A 20633-nucleotide genomic window follows, 5' to 3' on the forward strand; every position below is an offset into this window, starting at 1 on the left:
CAAAGGCTGACTTTGCCAAAACTAGTGTTACACTAACAGTGAGCAAATTAATCAATAATATATATATTGCCATAACAGTCCCTGAAACTAATCTTTAATTCATTATGAAAATTTATCGCATTTACATGAAATCGTTCAGTTCTCTTTGAGCTACAGTGCGTACAATAGTTCCTAAAAGATGATGATGCTCTTGTGGTAGCCAATTTGCTAGCATCACCATATGCACTTCATGACAAAGATGTGACAAACGTCGGGTCACACTAATTAGCGTCAACAGGCCGATTTCACGACAACTCACGACAACTCAAGACAACAAGTTTAAAATACCATCAAATACAATTGATGTTATCAGAGTATATCTGGAAACACGTTTAAAACTGACTGGAACCAGCGTGCATACATATTTTTCACGGGAAAAAATGTTTTTGTCGTAAAAATCACCAACTTTTTCCTAACGTTGAATTGGACGATGTGGTGCTATTGCGCTTGCGCAATGACATTGGACCGAACCATTACACTACAGGCAAGTGCAAGTTTTCAATCGAGAATGGTGCCCACACACTGGTGTCAATGTATGATGGACTTGGCAAAAGGCGACGAGCGCCATCTAATTTTACTTAACTACTTTTTATGAGAATCATTTGTTACTATACTACCACTAGGGTCAGTGAGTACTACTACTTTTTGTGAATGGTCTTCTATTCATTTTTACATAGCCATTCCTAAGTTTAACCAGATCGTGTTATATTCAGGGTAAGCTTTAATTCATGATTGTGTGATAGGATTTAATTGCAGAGTGATGAAGAGTGCATTTGATTTCGAAATTGCTGACAGAGAGAAAAATAAAACCAGGCAAAATGATAGTAAGCAAGACTCTGTAAAGTTAATAATGACATATGTATATTACAATAGAAAAACAAAAAGAAATATTCATTATTTTAAAACATTCAATGATTTGACAGAGAGAATAATAAAACCAGGCAAAATGATAGTAAGCAAGACTCTGTAAAGTTGATAATCACATATGTAAATTACAATGGAAAAACAATAAGAAATATTCATTATTTTTTGAACATTAAATAATTTGATTTGGAGTTCATTCACCATACTTTGGTGCTATATTACTACGTCAACCCACCTTACCGACACTGTACACAAGGCAGTTCCCAAACCTAGCACAAACCCACCCATATTATAATGATAACATCAATTGTATTTGATGGTATTTTAAACTTGTTGTCTTGAGTTGTCTTGAGTTGTCTTGAGTTGTCTTGAGTTGTCTTGAGTTGTCGTGAGTTGTCGTGAAATCGGCCTGTTGACGCTAATTAGTGTGACCGCAAACGTCCTAATGTTATAATTTGTGCATAACCATGCATTCAATATGCCAATCACAGTCTCTACACTGTAAAAGCAGCCTGAACAGTGATCGAAGCTCTGTGAACAGCTTTGCTTATGATGAGTAAGAATTATTTAAAATATTGGCACAGCTTCCTGGGGAGCATGAGCCAATAAAATCATCAGAACTTTTTCATTAGCCTAGTCCTAGCCGAGCTAATGTATCATGTATGCCTAGGCTAGCTTGTTATTTTCCTATGAAGGCTAACTCAAGTCTAACTTCTAGGCCTTGGGTCAGTACCAATTGATCTCCTGAAAATGTGCAAAGGCAATCAGGTATTCTGACTTCGAGTGGATGCAGCTTCTTCATCATCCCCCTTCCTATGGCGTCTAAAGAATGTGGGCTGTTGGCATGATACTTTGTAAACCCATCCATGTTGCAACTTTATAGAGCTACAAACGTACAGTTCTTTTACGCGCTCCAACTACTGCTCAACAACAACAGTTTTACGTGAGCTGCGGTAACGATGAGTTCCGCGACGCAGAGTCAAGTTGTTACCAGAACTTACAAAAACAAGCTTTCCACTTAAAAAAAATACACGTGCATCGTTGCATGCGGTTATGTGGTAACGTATAATATTTTGCCTGTACACAGGTGGCAAAAGGTGGAAGCAAAAACTGACTTAGCAGATGGGGATTTCCCTTCACATCTCAATGCAACCTCTTTACTAATTGGTTAAAATTTTTATTTTGTCAGGAACTTGACCAATTGCATGGAACGTAATGTAACAAGATGAAGTAACCGAGGAACTGTGTAGTGCAGTATACAGCGAGTTTTGCGAGAACTAGGGAAGCCTTACTTAGTTCCCCTCCAGCATAGCGAGCACTAGGCCTATATAGTATTACTAATAACACTTTTTGCTCAAAATGTCGACAGCGATGAACTTCAGTCAAAAGAGTTTCAAGCCAAAACCCCCCGATAAAGGCAGCTTTCCACTTGACCATGAGGGTAAGCTTAGTAGTAGGCCTTACGTTAGAGTTTTTAGCAAGGCCTACTGTAACGCAGGCAGCCAGGTGCCCAGGTCTTAACTTTTTGCTAAGAGTAAGACTAAGTTATATGTTAACGAACTTGATGCAGATATTCTTTGAACATTTTGCCGATAATAACTTCTTTTCCCCTAGCTCTCTTATGTGACATTTTGCGTGCCTGTCAGTGTATTGAATGTTACTTCATTTAAATGGTGGATGATTGTCAGATGCCTTAGTTTAGAACATCTCATCCAGAAAAGTATTCATTATGAACAAAAAATGTAATTTTAAAAATCTTAAAGGTTACTGGATGTTTTGTTCTTTACCACTTAGTACAGCTGGCCTCCTATGTGAATGACAGGCTATGAAAATTTATTCAGTGATCTTGGTTGCCTTGATCTGTGACACGTGAATGAACTTAAGTAATGTAAATTTTTACTTTGTCAGCATGAGCAATCACAGCTTAAGTGCATCCCTTTCATTGATTTTTTCTATTTCCTCACAATGTTTATATAATAATAAGATGGTGAAGACAATACCAAGCAAAAAAAATAATAAGTAATAAATCTAATAATGGAAATTACGGAGAGAAAATGGTCCATGGAAGGGCTTGAAAGCCGTAGCTTGTACAAGAAGCCTACCAAAACTAAATATAACATGTATAAAGGATATGGGACAGTACAAACAATCCAGAGACTGTTCCATGAACAATTCTAATCAGAGACAGTGCATCAAATCCAGAGACTTACCCCAGAAATTTATCAGGAATGCCTAGCCATGGACCTTGCTACAGTACTGTACATTCTAGGCAGTGTAATGATGATGCAAGAGAAGGCAATATACTTTGTATGTTTAGGAAAATTCTTATATATTGAAAGAAAGGACTTTGTGGATAAATTGTTAAAGCAGTTGGTTACACTTCCTCCTGAGTACTGGATGCTGTTCAGGGTTGGAAATCTTACATTCCTAATGCACCCAGTGAAGGAGGTTATCTGCCATGAAAGGCCTCAGCTTCTCAACCTAACCAGGCCTCAGCTTCTCAACCTAACCACCCAAGAAGTACATGGCACTTGTCATTTAGCCTCTGAAGAAGATCCTGCTAGGATCAAAAAGTCAGGCCAACTCACATTTACACATTCTCGTACACAGGCTCTCTAGTGGATAAGCAGTTTGCTAACAGTTTTATTTTATTTTGACCCTAGAAGTTAGCAGGTTTTGTGAGGGCATTTAATGTAGGTTTCAAATATTCTTCTGCTGCTTTGATAACATATCTCTTATAGATTTCATTTATTTACTGAGAAATAAAATGTGAGATCAGAGCTACCATAGCATTTAATAATACTGTAAGTGAAAGTGCATTGTTGATATCTTTTGTTTTGGATTCTTCTTTCATTCTCTCATTTCTCTTGTCAATCTGGATTCTTCACTTTACTCATTGTGACATTTTAACAGGCGAACCAATTTCTATAGTCAGGACCAGAGCACTTCATGTTTAGGAATTGATTCAACTTTTGTTCATCTGTAAAACTTTCTTTCAGGAGAATGCCGCAAGTTTAAAGAAATATACATGGAATGTATAAGAAACAACCGTTACAATTCTCACAAATGTAGAATGGAGTCTAAGCAATATTTAGAGTGCAGAATGGATAGGTAAGAGACATTTGTTTACAGTGTCCTATCAATTGATACTTTTAAAAGTAGTTACTTCCTCTAAGAAACCTGGTTAAAAGTCATCGATATCATCCCAAATGTTTATGCTCATCACATATTTTTCGGCACTCAAATTGCATTTCCACTCTTGGATTATTGGATATTTAGTTGTATAACACAGAAATTCCTGAATTTCTCTGATAATAGTCACAACTAGCAAGAACGTACTTATGAACAGTGGGACGGTTGGCCTACCCAGCTGGACCTTCAATAATTAATTCTGTACAATTAGAAACTAGCATTTATTTACAATTGTTTGTTGGACAATGAATATAATCCTATCCATGAAAGTTAGGCTGTCCAGGCAATGCCAGTACAGTTACTGCAAGGTTGAATGTCTCGATGAGTAAACATGCCACACAGTATCTACAGGGTGCACTGTAATATAAAAGTTTAATGTAAATGTTATACTTTTTGCTGAGTCATATGTACAGTTATATAGTACGCAGGGGCTCACTATAGAATGATTGAGGCCAGTGGGCTCAATTAACAAACAGAAAGCAACAAACTCATCAACATATATGTAAACTGTCACTCAAGGACAAAACTGAATATGAGATTAAATTTGAAGAAACCTCCAAATGTCTTTCCCATCTTTTCTCAGAGATTTGATGGCCAAAGAACCTCTAGACAATCTTGGCTTTGGAGACATGGACAAGGGAGACCAAAAAACAACAGAGTCAAAGGAAGATAAAAGGTGATACTGTAGATGCAGAGTTGGAAGATGATGATTGACCAGGAGTGACAGAGAGAATGGAGCAAACTAAATCTAAGGCCCTTCTGTAGGTCTATGTATCATCTGAAAGATTGAACAACCGTATCAGGGCCACTTCATAACAAAGAGTCATCAGAATAAACCATCCATCACATCTTGGGAGTAACTTATTAAATAATGCTTCCTGCAAGCAGCGTTTTCCTTCCATGGATTGGCCTCTTTGATAAGTGTACTGTGAGTGGGAAACATTTCTGGTGCAATGTTACTGTCATCTACTTAAGTGACTGCATAATGTGACATTCGTACATCTAATAGTGTGTCACATCATTTGGTCTGATATTTAAATTTAATGTCCTTATGCTTTTACTCTAATGTTGAAATTCTTGAGAATGAAGTAACTTTTATATGGATCATAACTTTTTTTCAAAAGTACTGTAAGTATGGTATTTATTTGGAAATTTATGTCTTTGAAGGTTTCTAACAGATGATGGTCCTGTTTCTTTGTTTGAATCAACCATTGTTAGGTTATGAATAGACTGAAACAAGATGAGAATGATATATTATAATCCTTGCAGACTTTTTCAATTATATTTTGCAAATACCTGAAGACCCATAATGGATTATGTGACAACTGCAGAATATTATTGGGTAGCAGAATTTTCAAGCAAGTGGCCTACAAATCATGTACTTTACCAGACAATCCAGCCCCAAGTTTGTAATTGTTACACAAGCAGAGTAAAATGATCCATGATGTCATATGTGGTGATGACTCATATGTGTGATCCCAGACAGTCATAACAACCATTAAGTGCCATGGGCAGTTACTGGTTTCCTTGAGCGGCACTTTATAAATCTACATAATTATTATACTGCCACTGAGAATCTCTGTAACAATATAAGCTTGAGCACTGGGTCATTATCCTTTGAATAATTAATCTCTGCTCTGACAATTTTCAATGAAAAGGAAACCAAAAATGATTGTAGCTTTCAAAGATGGTGTTGAAAAGTTGATTACAGAAGCTGGTTCTTTGCTGTTTATATGAGGTTGACCATGTAAAATAGTCTAGTACACAAATTATATTGCTAGTTTGAAACATTAATGTAACAGCAGATGTTCATATACAGGTACTAAAGAATTCAACACGTATTATCATGGTGCTACAACACTTTCATAGGAGATGTACCTGTCTATTTCGGTTAATAGCACCATTCATTGTTCAGTCTAAAGTCTATCAGTTGATTGAACCTTCAAGTGCAACAAGAAATACTCCATACTACTTGTAAAGCACAAATTACTCTGATTAATCTGCTGGGAAGTGAAAACTGTTGATTCTATTTTATTTATCAGCATGATATATGCAAAGTGTAATCTCAGGCATAATCAAATTGAATTATAATACCTGATGTCACAGAATTAGTTTGATCTTCTTGAGGTCAAAATGCTCTGTTTCACTAGGTTGCTGTGAAATGTCTACACCAGGTACTGTAACTGAAACAATGTCCTTCTAGCTTTCTCACCAAATCATCCATTCAATGCACTAATTCTATCAGACACCTTTATCAAAGTTTTTTTCCAAATATGTCTGAAATTAATTAAATAAGGGACTCTTCTGGCATAATGAATGATTCCATCCATTCCTGACAAATTTATCCACCAAACACAATTGTTAAATTACAACAGTATTACACCAATGCTACAAGATTGAACAAAGACTGTTTAATTCAAACAACATTGAAACATGAACAGTTGCTGTCTGCTAATGAACTAATAAGGGGTTATGGCATGAAAAGCTCTTATAGCTAAACATTTAGGTTTGTTTAGCTCCTGTTATTTGTTACCAGCCACTTTTAATCACTGTTATATCAGATCTTTGTATTCCCAGCAAGTACTACTGCACCATCGGTCTTTCTTAGAAATAAACAACAGAAATTGTATTGTACAAAATATCATCAATCATAAGATGTTTACAGAATTTCTGACAATGATATTGGCTTATTTCATTCTTGAAAGAGAACAACTGCTGTAAAACCAAGTCAAGATAGTAAGAGAATCAATAATACGTTGAAACCACTCAGTGTACCATAAATGTGTAGCATTAAGTGATGTAGGAATCCATCATACAATGTCCTCAATGTCAAACCATAACATTAAATGAGCTTAAAATTCTTTGTTATCCATCATGACATCAAAGAAAGTAATTGCTTTCAGGACTGAGTTGGCTAAAAGTTCCTTTTCAAAGTTATTAGCATTTTCGAAAGTCTCAAAGTCTTCAGGCCTAAACTGCATCAGAACTTTCTGGTCATGGTCAATATCAAGAAAATTCTGAAGCATCTTCTTCACGATGGCTTGGCCACTTCTTCTTCTGGTTCCAACAAGAAGACCAAAGTGCTTTCCCACCCTTTGTTGAGACAAAGACACGCACTCTAGCTCTCCCGTGTCCGCAAAGCTACTATTCAGCATCCCAAACAGGATGCTTTCTAATGTCCTGATAAATAACGTGATGTGATATGAAGTTTTGCTCGTCTTGTCGTAAGACTTGTGTTCCAGAATATACAGATCTGGTCGTGGTATTTCATCAACTACTCTTTGCATCTAGAAGAACGAATGTAATGAAAACAGGTCCAAACTTTTAAATAATGAAAATTTCTTTCAGATTAGGAAAACAAATAAGAAGAGCTTGGTGTAAGAGGTAAAAATCCACTCACAGGAACAAACCCATTTACCATACATGATAATCTACCACAATCAGGATGTACACTCAGTTTTAACATTTTTTTTGTTAAATTGACATGCTTACAATCTGTTGTACACTGATCTATGACATGTGTATGGAGAGTTAACCATAGTGTGCACAGCTGTATTGTATATATGTAAAAGATACTTTCAGTTTGAATCATGAACATTCATACAACCATTCGACCTGAGCTGATGTGTCCTCTCATATTGTCACTCTGAAGTTCAGTTTAATAGTTTAAACAGCAGTTGTGCAACCATCCCTTTTGCACTGGGGGAAGGGGCTAAGATATTGCATCCAGGGGTTCTATGGATATTTCCTCTATGTGAACATCTGGGTGGAATTAAAAACTTTACAAAAAGTCTGGATGATTAGGAGTTCAAACAAATTTGTAATAAATACAGCACTTGGAAAAACCTCTCTCTGTAGTAGTCTGGCAATCTGTCTACTTCAATTTGAGCACAGAAAAGCAAATTGTGGATAGTAACAGTTCTTCACCATCCTGAACTATCTCAATTTCTTGGTTTTTGGCTACTCCATTGACAATTTTTCTTACAAAGGGTTCAGGAAACTCCTCAATGTAGACCACTCCAGACATTGCAATAATTTGATCTTGTATCTTCAGTTACAATATGGTAAACATATCTGAGGCTTACTCAAAACAGACCAGACACTTACAGCTTTAAAGTAAGCTACAGGATCATACTTCCCCGGATGAATATCACCAAACTCTACGACCTGCCAATCACGAACATTGCGCCCTCTGTCTATGTGAAGCCAAGATAAATGCTTCAAACCAATGTCCATGGTGACAACACTTTCAAACACCTGTTGAAGAAAACAAAATAATGAACATCAATCACTGGGCTAATTATCCATCAAATCATGTTATGACAACTGAAACATGAACCAATGATTTCAAGTGGCTCTGTACTTCATATGATAAGAGCATTATTCAACGCAGGTCTGCGCATTGCAAAATAAGCTACACAAAGAGCAATATCATATACTTATATGCACATATTACATTTTTTTATGGTTACATACAGTATGATGATATCAAGAGGGTAATAATATTTGAAAGAGTTATGAGTTTGTTCCATTCTTATATTAAGGCAGCCCTAAAGAGATACTGAAAGACTAGAGCACCAATGGTGCAGAGCTCATACCAGTACAGTATTCTGCGAGCACCAATGGGACAGAGCTCATACCAGTACAGTATTCTGCGAGCACCAATGGTACAGAGCTCATACCAGTACAGTATTCTGTGAGCACCAATGGTGCAGAGCTCATACCAGTACAGTATTCTGTCAGCACCAATGGTACAGAACTCAAACCAGTACAGTATTCTGTGAGCACCAATGGTACAGAGCTCATACCAGTACAGGAACTGCAAGCACAAATGGTGCAGAGCTCATACCAGTATGGTATTCTGCGAGCACCGATCATGCAGAGCTCATACCAGTACCGTATTCTGCGAGCACCAATGGTACAGAGCTCATACCAGTACAGTATTCTGCGAGCACCAATGGTACAGAGCTCATACCAGTACAGTATTCTGCGAGCACCAATGGTACAGAGCTCATACCAGTACAGTATTCTGTGAGCACCAATGGTGCAGAGCTCATACCAGTACAGTATTCTGTCAGCACCAATGGTACAGAACTCAAACCAGTACAGTATTCTGTGAGCACCAATGGTACAGAGCTCATACCAGTACAGGAACTGCAAGCACAAATGGTGCAGAGCTCATACCAGTATGGTATTCTGCGAGCACCGATCATGCAGAGCTCATACCAGTACCGTATTCTGCACCCTTACAAAGTCTCTAAACCTTGGCACCTGGATTATGTCCTGACTTGAAATAAGTTGGCACACTGGTGCCCTTATAATGGAACAGTATGAGAGGAATTTTTACAGCATATCTACAGTAGTGAACACTATGATGTTGAGGAGGCTCGGTATTGTTTTCAGATAATAATCCGTAATGACCCTTAGGGTGACCCTTGACTCAGACTTCAGAGTTTCTGTTCACCCTGAAGGAAGCAAATAAACAAGTATCATTATGACAAACCCACCCAACTGTTCATAGTTACTACAGCAACTATTTGGACACAATTAGACATCAAATTAAGCAGGAAGGGATATTTGAATTTGATGTTTCGACCATTGGTTACCTTGACCTTGGACCTAAATTATGTTATCATTACATTTAGACCACTCACCCAGCAACGTGCTGACGTTTCAGAAATATCAGAAATAGACATCCCTGCTACATAGATTTCAAACAGAAATGACTCCAATGTGCATTGATTAATATATGATGTACAAAATGACCCACCAGTAGCTCATATCCGAATTTGGAAATGCTAACAGTGACCTAGTTTACCCCAATGACCTCTAAATGACCTTTGACCTTAAACTTCACAAACATGGCATAAGAGCCACTACTATTAATGATTATTGTGACCAAGTTTCAAGAAGATCCATTACTATTTGTGGGACAAGAAGCATTGGGTGTAATTTCAAACGATGGCCCCTAAAAGACTCCTCCATGACCTCTGACCTTAAATTCACACTATGTGTGCCATTACCGATTACTTTAACCAAGTTTCAAGAAGATCCATTGCTAGTTGTGGGAGAAGAAGCATTTCTGGTATTTTCAGACAATGACCTATAGTGAACCCTACATGACCTTTGACCAAATGTATACCCACAACTGATGGCCCATCATCCAATGATCATTGTGCCAGAGACATACAATTAATGCGTAAGATAACTTTAAGCAGACAGAGTGACAGATAGATGGATGTCCATCACAACAGCTCACACCCACATACTCAGCTAATATGAGCTAAAACCAGTATTAATGGTATCGTGGAGAGTCTGATCAATATACTGTAACTAATAACAACCAGAACCATCAATCTCAACTAATGATTTAGAGAAACAAACCTGGAGTTTTTCCTTTGAAATCTGTTCATTTCCTGTGACAGCATAGGAGAATCGTGTCAGAGGTTCTAACCTAATACCTCGCGGTCGGAGACCCTCTGCCAAGAAGCGATCCAGGGTGCGTCTTCCCATTCCTCTCACCCTCAGTAAATCTCCCAAATCTTTGAAAGGACCCCACTTTTCTCTCTCCTCAGTAATAGCCATACTGAGTCTCAGTGATAGATGCCGGTATTTGCGCAACTGATGGTGATTGAGTGAGTTGAATGCAGATACAACATCCTTTTCTTTGGTGAGGATATGAACATTCCACTGTGGATCTATCTCAACTGGTGAAAGCTCTGCATCTTGTTCAGCATCCTCAGTGGGTCCTCCAGAGTTGCCATCGGACGATAAGGCCCTCAAAAGTACCTAAAGCAAAAAGAAGTGAAATTGATATTTTAGTTAATGATGTAAATTGCATGTAATTCATCAATTTCACACTCAAGGTGAAGCTCTCTGAAAACAGAATTGCTTTTATGACTCTGATATTCTTTGTTCATCAACAGTGAGAAATATACATAACCATGATGAAAACAACTTCAATTCTTCCATCATCCAGCACCAACAAAGCAAGTTAAAACGACAACTGATGAACTGCAGCTTACGCACTGCCATACCTTCTAAGATTTATTTTTGCTATGCATGGGTTTGGCCCAACATAGTTCTCACTAGAGTGAAGTAATTCTCAGATGCTGTGGCAATAGGAAAGGAATGGAAGTAAGATAAAATATTAGAAGGACAAGCAGAACAAGTGAACTGATTGTACCCTTTAGTAAGGTTAGGGTGTTGAAGCATCATTCTACTGTGAGGTCAAACCAATCAACATTCTAGTGCTTCATATCTGTGAGCAGCAAAAGAGGATACAGTACTACCTTCATTCACAAGTAAAAGGTCAATACAATTTTCAATAGGATGGGGTACTTGTAGAATTAAAAGTTTCAATATAATATTCTATACGAAGGGGTACTTGTAGAATTAAAAGGTCAAAATAATATTCTATAGGAAGGGGTAGTTGTAGAATTCAAAGGGTCAATATAATATTCTATAGGATGGGGTACTTGTAGAATTAAAAGGTTCAATATAATATTCTATAGGAAGGGGTACTTGTAGACAAGGGCGGCGGAAACACTTTTAATCTGGGGGGGACACCGACATCAAAGGGCACTTTGCAGAAATTCGATTGGACTGATACAGCCTCATATTTAGTACCCTTTATAACTCTTATTGTATTATCTTATTTGCGTATACACATCACTCCATCAATGCCCTCCCCCACCCCCCCCCCTCCCCTCAAGGAAAATATGCATACTAGCACTGCATTATCCAATGTGCAAATTGGGAAACAAGGAACAAATTTTCTTTGGAGACAAAATGAGGTGAAATCATGCTAGTTGCTAATGTAGGAATCTTCCGAATTAGAGTTTATTTCTTGTCAATATCTTAACAAATTTTTTCCATTCGAAATAGCTTTGAGTTTGACCCACAGAAATTCATTAAAAGTAAGGGGCGTAGCCAGGATTTGCAAAGTTGTATGCACGATTATCTGAGTGGAGCGCCACCATCGGTTGGCGCGGAGCGTACAAGAAAATTTTTGGTTTTACAAACCCCTCAGATGGCTGGAAACGGCCCTTCCCGAGTGTTCATTCTGGTTCCCTGGCCTCTTGCTAACTTGAGACACCTCAATTTTTATGTAGAAAAAGGGCACATTTTTAACCTGAGGAAAAGTGGGGGGGCACGTGCCCCCTGTGCCCCCCCGGTTCCGCCGCCCTTGCTTGTAGAATTAAAAGGTCAAAATAATATTCTATAGGAAGGGGTAGTTGTAGAATTAAAAGGGTCAATATAATATTCTATAGGAAGGGGTACTTGTAGAATTAAAAAGTCAATAAAATATTCTATAGGAAGGGGTAGTTGTAGAATTCAAATGGTCAATATAATATTCTATAGGATGGGGTACTTGTAGAATTAAAAGGTCAAAATAATATTCTATAGGAAGGGGTAGTTGTAGAATTCAAAGGGTCAATATAATATTCTATAGGAAGGGGTACTTGTAGAATTAAAAGGGTCAATATAATATTCTATAGGAAGGGGTAGTTGTAGAATTAAAAGGGTCAATATAATATTCTATAGGAAGGGGTACTTGTAGAATTAAAAAGTCAATAAAATATTCTATAGGAAGGGGTACTTGTAGAATTTAAAGGGTCAATATCATATTCTATAGGATGGGGTACTTGTAGAATTAAAAGGGTCAATATAATATTCTATAGGAAGGGGTAGTTGTAGAATTAAAAGGGTCAATGTAATATTCTATAGGAAGGGGTACTTGTATAATTAGGAAGGGGTACTTGTACAGTATAATTAAAAGGGTCAATATAATATTCTATAGGAAGGGGTACTTGTAGAATTAAAAGGGTCAATATAATATTCTATAGGAAGGGGTACTTGTATAATTAAAAGGGTCAATATAATATTCTATATAGGAAGGGGAACTTGTAGAATTAAAAGGTCAAAATAATATTCTATAGGAAGGGGTAGTTGTAGAATTCAAAGGGTCAATATAATATTCTATAGGATGGGGTACTTGTAGAATTAAAAGGGTCAATATAATATTCTATAGGAAGGGGTAGTTGTAGAATTAAAAGGGTCAATATAATATTCTATAGGAAGGGGTACTTGTAGAATTAAAAAGTCAATAAAATATTCTATAGGAAGGGGGAGTTGTAGAATTAAAAGGGTCAATATAATATTCTATAGGAAGAGGTACTTGTATTTTAACCATAATTTACAATTATTTGAAGAATTGCTACCCTAAATGAGTTAATTAATAGTTAATTAATAGAAGGTTCACTTCCTTACGAGAAGTATGTGGAAAGTCCATTGTTATTGTTTCGCTTTTGTGGTATACTCCGCACAACTTGGTCACACAGTGACCTGTGCGTTCAAAAGACTTTAGGCATCATGTTTCTGGTCAGTGAGAATCTGCTAACTTTGACATAAAATTTCTCTAAATTACTGTCTCTTTCAACTAAACAGGAACCACAGTATTGTTTTATCTAGGTTTGTTGTATTTCACATTTGCAGATTCTTTCTTGCGGTGTACTGGATTTCAAATCTGAGACAATTGAGGAATATTCCGAATCCAGTGTTTCTGGTCAATTGAGAAACAATCGGACAAGATATATCAACTGAAACTTATCATATTTTTAGGCCTAGATGTTTTCTTCATTATTTTTAGGTACAGTAGTTAATGCAGGTATCCTGCTCATTGTTACTCCCAAATTAGGGTAAGGTATTTACTTTAGGCACTAGGCTAGACCTATAGTATGCTGTCTGTCACATCACTTTAAAGGGTGTGAAGACTCGCGCACAAAGAAACGTCTCATGACGGTAATTTGACCTAGTTTGGAATGAGGTGTAACAGAAGTGTTAGACACCACCATCGATCCCAGAAAATATACACACAGCTTGCTACCTTCGGTAATTAGACACTAGTGTACAGTCAATACATACATACAACAGAGTGAACATAGCAGCGATGGACATTTCAGGTCTAGATAAAAGATAACAAGGTATCAACTATCATGTTTCATTACTGTCTGCATTTTGTAGCAACAAGAAAAAACTTCACTTGCAAGCAACAGCAAGTTAACTTTTTCAGAGGGTGGCACCCGGTTTGGGGCGAGTCTTCAATGCCTTTAAGTTATGCACAGCAATTTACTGACTCAGTCTAAACTTCCAGTGCATAGGCCTACATTGACTTTTTCTCATCCCAAAATTCTCCAAAAAAGCTTTCCTAGCCTATTTCTTAGATAGTAATATTAGTATGACTTACCAATACTAGCGATCTACCTTTAGTTGTCACCTATTCCTATCCTCAAGTGCGTCATTACTTATTACTGCCACATTACTGCCTGGTTCCAAGTCTACTCTAGGCCTATAGGTATCCCATAGCCTCGATGCTGCAACGACCCAGAAAGACTAGCCTAAACCTACAATTACTAACGTACGGTAGTAACGATTATAATTAATGAATCCATTTCATGTGTAAGGCCGATACAATATGCATTAAGGTAAGACAGTTCCGCGAAACTTCTCCAGTTTTTTCAGTAGTTAGTGTTAACCTCATCTTAGTTCTTACCAGTGGGTGACTTGTCAACCTTCTGTTATTTACATTTGTTAACTTGGAAAGGTTAATAGCAAACGTTTTCAAAGTTCGAGCACCAAAATTCATTCTCACGAATGCGAGCCCGGCGAAAAAAGAACGACGGTCACAAAGGTGGTGTCTTAATCGAATTTAAATTGACTTGGAAAGACGTAATAACCGTGGAGGGTCGTGTTAATTTCTCTCAGGTGCTACTAACATGTTATTTAACCCTTTTTCAGTTTGAAGAAACAAGCGTTTAGTGGACTACAGAACGCCACCATAAGGGGTGTTTGCGATAAACGTTAAAATAATTGAGTAGATTTGGATGATAACATTTTATTTTCCGTCTCATACAAAGCTTGTTCTGCATATACCCTGGCTACTATTCGAACCACTACTGGTGGAGTCTTATGGATTGCGTACGGCGGTCACTCATATCATATCATACGCAATCATTTAGGTGTCGTTGACTTACACACTAAACTGTTCACTTTCTAATAAGGCCGCTATAACATAGAAGTATTCAACTATACCCCTACCTACTGTACCACACTAGTAGATTCCGATGGCTTGGGCTATCACAGATCATTCAACTTTTGTCACCATGACCGTTTAGATTTGTATAGTTTAGTTTAGTAGAAAAAAAAAAGGACCAGGAGGGACACACAAGTCCCCATCAAGGACCCTATAGGAGAGGGGAAAAAAAATGAAGACAAAAACACTCAGACCCGATTACAATGCTCAAAGTGCTTGTCCAAAGCATTCTTACACCCATTCATACTAAAATAAAATAAAACTGTTAGCAAACTGCTTATCCACTAAGGAGCCGGTGTAGGAGGGACAAACTAAAATGAATGACAGCGAATGACAATTGACTTTGTACAGGGTTAATTATCATTCGCGAAGGACAACGAAGGACAACGAAGGACAACGAAGGACAACGAAGGACAACGAAGAAGGACAACGAAGAAGGACAACGAAGAAGGACAACGAAGAAGGACAACGAAGAAGGACAACGAAGCAGGACAACGAAGAAGGACAACGAAGAAGGACAACGAAGAAGGACAACGAAGAAGGACAACGAAGAAGGACAACGAAGAAGGACAACGAAGAAGGACAACGAAGAAGGACAACGAAGAAGGACAACGAAGAAGGACAACGAAGAAGGACAACGAAGAAGGACAACGAAGAAGGACAACGAAGAAGGACAACGAAGAAGGACAACGAAGAAGGACAACGAAGAAGGACAACGAAGAAGGACAACGAAGAAGGACAACGAAGAAGGACAACGAAGAAGGACAACGACGAAGGACAACGAAGAAGGACAACGACGAAGGACAACGACGAAGGACAACGACGAAGGACAACGACGAAGGACAACGACGAAGGACAACGACGAAGGACAACGACGAAGGACAACGACGAAGGACAACGACGAAGGACAACGACGAAGGACAACGACGAAGGACAACGACGAAGGACAACGACGAAGGACAACGACGAAGGACAACGACGAAGGACAACGACGAAGGACAACGACGAAGGACGACGAAGGACAACGACGAAGGACAACGACGAAGGACAACGACGAAGGACAACGACGAAGGACAACGACGAAGGACGACGAAGGACAACGACGAAGGACAACGACGAAGGACGACGAAGGACAACGAAGGACGACGAAGGACAACGAAGGACAACGAAGGACGACGAAGGACAACGACGAAGGACAACGACGAAGGACAACGACGAAGGACAACGACGAAGGACAACGACGAAGGACAACGACGAAGGACAACGACGAAGGACAACGACGAAGGACAACGACGAAGGACGACGAAGGACAACGAAGGACGACGAAGGACGACGAAGGACGACGAAGGACGACGGAGGACGACGAAGGACGACGAAGGACGACGAAGGACGACGAAGGACGACGAAGGACGACGAAGGACGACGAAGGACGACGAAGGACGACGAAGGACGACGAAGGACGACGAAGGACGACGAAGGACGACGAAGGACGACGAAGGACGACGAAGGACGGTGGTGAGAGGAGATAATGCGGAGTAAATGCGGTTATTGGTTTTCTGCGCAAAAATGATTTGAGGAAAATCGCATGTTACGTGGTTGCAGGGTTTTTGTGTAATTTACGGATAGAAACACAGGAAAAATTTTTGTGTGAGAATGCGCTCGAGTGATGTGCTTTTGACATTTACCTCTGTAGATTTATATAGAAAGATAAATGAAGTAATTGTTAGGACTCTTCCTGAAATTTTTAGCCGTTTCAAGATTATAGTATTGTTAGTTATTAACAATTAATATCGGAAAAATTACGTTAAATTTACTTTTTAAAATCAGACTTATAATTTCGCTTACTAAAAGGTGCGTTTGTATCTTGTCCGTACTTTACTAGATCTGTAAGCCACGCACTTCGCGTCTACTCGGTTTGCGTGGCTTTAATGTACCCACGAAGTCTGAACTGTGATATCCGGTTGAAGCAAATGTCTGTGCTGTCATTCGTTTTAGTCAACGCAATTTTTTAGTATTATAGGAAATGGGCGCATGAAATTTAGACGTTTGTAAATATTCTTCTACTTGAAGCATAAATTTAAATCGAAATGTTTAAATTAGGGAGTTCTTCTTCAACTTTCTTCTTGAAAATATAATATTTAAGGTGGAAAATCAGAAAGTTGTAGGAGTGCTTTAGGTACAGTTTGTAACCGAAATAAATGTCCTGCTTTGAAAAAATAAATACACAATCTTATAAACCTGAATCAAGTCACCACGTATCCTCCTATGTTAGCATGGTGCTCCCCAACAAGGCTCTCGCTGCGGCCGAATCTTCTTGTTTCACCAGGTTATTTTAAAATGCCTCAAATCATCTTCACTCCTCCAGATGTTTAGGCCATCCGTGGTTTATTTCATCCTCTTCACTATCCAGGCATGAAAAAGAATGATGATGATGACTCCAAAAATGCCCACCCCCCGACAAAAAAAGGAAAAGGAAAAATAATCGCCAGAGTAGGTCACAAGTTTGTGGAACTCGTAGCTGTTGAGGGGTCCCAAGTCTTTGTTGGAGCCGGTGATGTGAGACTTAATACGAAAGAACCAATCAATTTCATTCCGTTTACATTCAGTTACAGATCATAATCATAGTATTCATAATAATAATAATCATAATAATCTTAATGATAATCATAATAATCATGATCATGATCATGACAATGACAATGACAATGACAATGACAATGACAATGACAATGATAATGATAATGATATGATAATATTATTATTATTAATAATAGTTTTTCCCTTTTTATTTGCATTCATCTCTTCTGCACAACAAATTATGTTAATAAAGAAAGACAAATTTATTTCATGACATCAGAAGCTTCTTGTCCTTTATCAGTAGTACAAGGAATCTATAGCAGTTTAATTTCTTTGTGATTTTTGTTATTAATAAGTATTTGCATTTCAACACTCACAGTATCATAATTTGGAACGCTTTTGTTAATTCTACAAAGGTAAATATAATACTTGGCGTAAAATATTGTGAGGCTATTCCATTTTATTTTGTTCTCATAATTATAACCAAAACAGACATGTTCGAACTCGACCGCAACTTTTGAATAAATTATTTCGAGATATATTTGATTCCAAATATCTACAACTGCGCTGCAACGCCAGAAAAAGTGGTCTAGGGTTTCACTAAACTCGCCACAAAAAGTGAAACGTAGGTTATCAATAATGTTTAATTAATTAATAGGAAACTATTTGAAGCAAGGATACGATGGATGAACTTGTATACTGAAAGTTCCTCATTTTAGTATCTTTAATCCTGCTGCAAGAAACAAAAATCCTACACCAGTTTAAAGAGGTGCCTTTAAAATCATTGTCCCATTTTAAACAACCACGTGGTTACTCAATACAACGGCTGTTAAATTTACTGTAAGCATATTGGCAAATCTTAGTAGTACAACACAATTGCACTAGCAGAGCCAGCTGTCTACATGGTTGCCTAGGCAACTGTAATGAACACCTATATTGTAGCCGTGTACGTGGGATAGAATGCATAATTCCATTCAGCGACGTAGCCAGGAATTTGAAAGGGGGGAGCACTTTTTGCGATTGATATGGATTTTCAAAGTTGTAGGCACGACTATCTGAGCGGAGCGCCACCATCGGTTGGCGCGGAGCGTACAAGAAAATTTTTAGTTTTACAAACCCCCAGATGGCCGGAAACGGCCCTTCCCTAGTGTTCATTCTGGTTCCCTGGCCTCTTGCTAACTTGAGACACCTCATTCAATATCACTTTTAAACCCAAAAAACAAACGAGTTAAAATAGTACGTAATTCAATAATACATAATGTATTAAAATTAGCAAGTTACACAAGGGCGGCGGAAGCACTTTTAATCTGGGGGGGGGGGGGCACCGACGTCAAAGGGCACTTTGCAGAAATTCGATTGGACTGATGCAGCCTGATATTTAGTACCCTTAAAAATCTTATTGTATTATGTTATTTGCGTATACACATCACTCCATCAACGCCCCCCCCCCCCCCGTCTTAGTAGTCTTACTTTTCAACTTCTGATACTTGTAGATACAAAGATAGGCCAGAAATGTCTTTGATACAACCATAGCCAGTATTTGTCTTTGATACAACTGTAGCTAGTAAATGTTTATCGAAAAGGCTGTTTTGGAACTTGGAACGCCGATCGTGACAACAACAGGCAACAAAGTGCTGCAGCTCTATACATATAAAGTCTGTTAATCAACGATAGGCTTATTTGACTGTGGAATGTTCTCAACTGAAATTTTATCTGCGTAAACGGGTTCTTAACTACATGTTAAAAAACTGACAAGATCGTATCCTAGTCTTTTTCGGCGGGTAGAGTATTGAATGAAACGGCACGCGATATGAATGACAGCCTAGATGACAGAAGAATAGGTCACCTAATTTAGCCATAATCTTGCTACGTTCATTTCAATAGTTTTTCCTGTCTAGACTCTTAAACTCGTCCAGCAAGCTTATCGATCTGAATTATGGGTGTTTTAATAAAAAAGATAACTTGGCCAAAAAAGTGTAGGCCCGGGCCTACAGTGCTACATACTGGCTACGCCCCTGATAGCTCTAAATTAGGATTAAATCTCTTACTGAAATATCGGTGACCTAATAAGGTGATCAAGAGTACAAGTTTTATGTAGAAAAAGCAGTGGCGTAGGAAGGTACTTTTGAGTGGGGGGGGGGGGCTGATGACTGATGGCCGGCCTGGGGGAGGGGTCTAAAGGGGAGGGGGTGTCCCCTGATGGACAATATAAACTTTCATATTTTGTAATACAGCCAGATATGCAGTGGCAAGGGCGTAGGAACCGGGGGGGCTGGGGGGCGCCAGCCCCCAGTGAAAGATGTGGAGGGGCGGAAGTATCATTCCGCCCCCCCCCCCCCCCCGCTTCGCAAGTCAGAAAACCCCTTTTTCATTTCCAAATGAGAAAAAAATCTCATTTGGAGCACCAAATTGCATCTAAGGCCAGGTGAAAATACAAAATTAAGTTTACAAAATGGAGTGGGTGTTGAAGTGTGCTATATTGCACCAAACTGCATCTGAGGCCACCTGGAAATGCACAAAATTCCAAAGGGGGAGGGGGACACCCCCTTAGACCCCTCCCCCAGGCCGGCCATCAGTCTTCAGCCCCCCCCCCCCCACTCAAAAGTACCTTCCTACGCCACTGTGCAGTGGCCTAAAACAAATATCGTTATCGCAGTGTATTAGCAGTGTAATAATTATTATTTATAGGAAGTGCGTATCACGTACGATTGCTAGCTTAGCTTCATAACATGCTGTTCGTGCAACAACTTAGGACGACTCATTGAACGAACGTTGTCGACGTTGTTGTGCATACAGTTCGTGACATTCCATAGAGTGCGGTTAGGTAGGCAGTATGTATTTTATAACGCAGTGGCCAACTGTAGGC

At 38.6% G+C, this 20633-nt stretch overlaps 3 protein-coding genes across 3 annotated transcripts in view; 1 reads left to right on the top strand and 2 right to left on the bottom strand.

Moving 5' to 3' along the window:
- LOC139959410 (uncharacterized) overlaps positions 1–1908 on the bottom strand; it is a 34921-nt gene extending 33013 nt beyond the window's left edge. Inside the window, exon 1 of the mRNA XM_071957002.1 lies at positions 1637–1908. Within this exon, the coding sequence (XP_071813103.1) occupies positions 1637–1771 (135 nt within the window). The 5' untranslated portion in view covers positions 1772–1908. The remainder of the gene's footprint in view (positions 1–1636) is intronic.
- Positions 1909–2118: 210 nt separating this feature from the next.
- LOC139959415 (cytochrome c oxidase assembly protein COX19-like) lies at positions 2119–5355 on the top strand. The gene is made up of 3 exons (XM_071957007.1): positions 2119–2344; positions 3903–4014; positions 4679–5355. The coding sequence occupies exons 1-3, from the start codon at positions 2263–2265 to the stop codon at positions 4773–4775; spliced, it is 291 nt and encodes a 96-aa protein (XP_071813108.1). The 5' UTR covers positions 2119–2262; the 3' UTR covers positions 4776–5355.
- LOC139959411 (transcription elongation factor, mitochondrial-like) lies at positions 5350–14871 on the bottom strand. Its single transcript, XM_071957003.1, has 4 exons — positions 14651–14871; positions 10480–10884; positions 8203–8352; positions 5350–7382 (listed from the first exon to the last, which is right to left on the bottom strand). The coding sequence occupies exons 1-4, from the start codon at positions 14741–14743 to the stop codon at positions 6948–6950; spliced, it is 1083 nt and encodes a 360-aa protein (XP_071813104.1). The 5' UTR covers positions 14744–14871; the 3' UTR covers positions 5350–6947.
- Between the last annotated feature and the right edge of the window lie 5762 nt (positions 14872–20633).

Source organism: Apostichopus japonicus, chromosome 19 (assembly GCF_037975245.1).
Source record: "Apostichopus japonicus isolate 1M-3 chromosome 19, ASM3797524v1, whole genome shotgun sequence".
Classification (NCBI taxonomy): Eukaryota; Metazoa; Echinodermata; class Holothuroidea; order Aspidochirotida; family Stichopodidae; genus Apostichopus; species Apostichopus japonicus.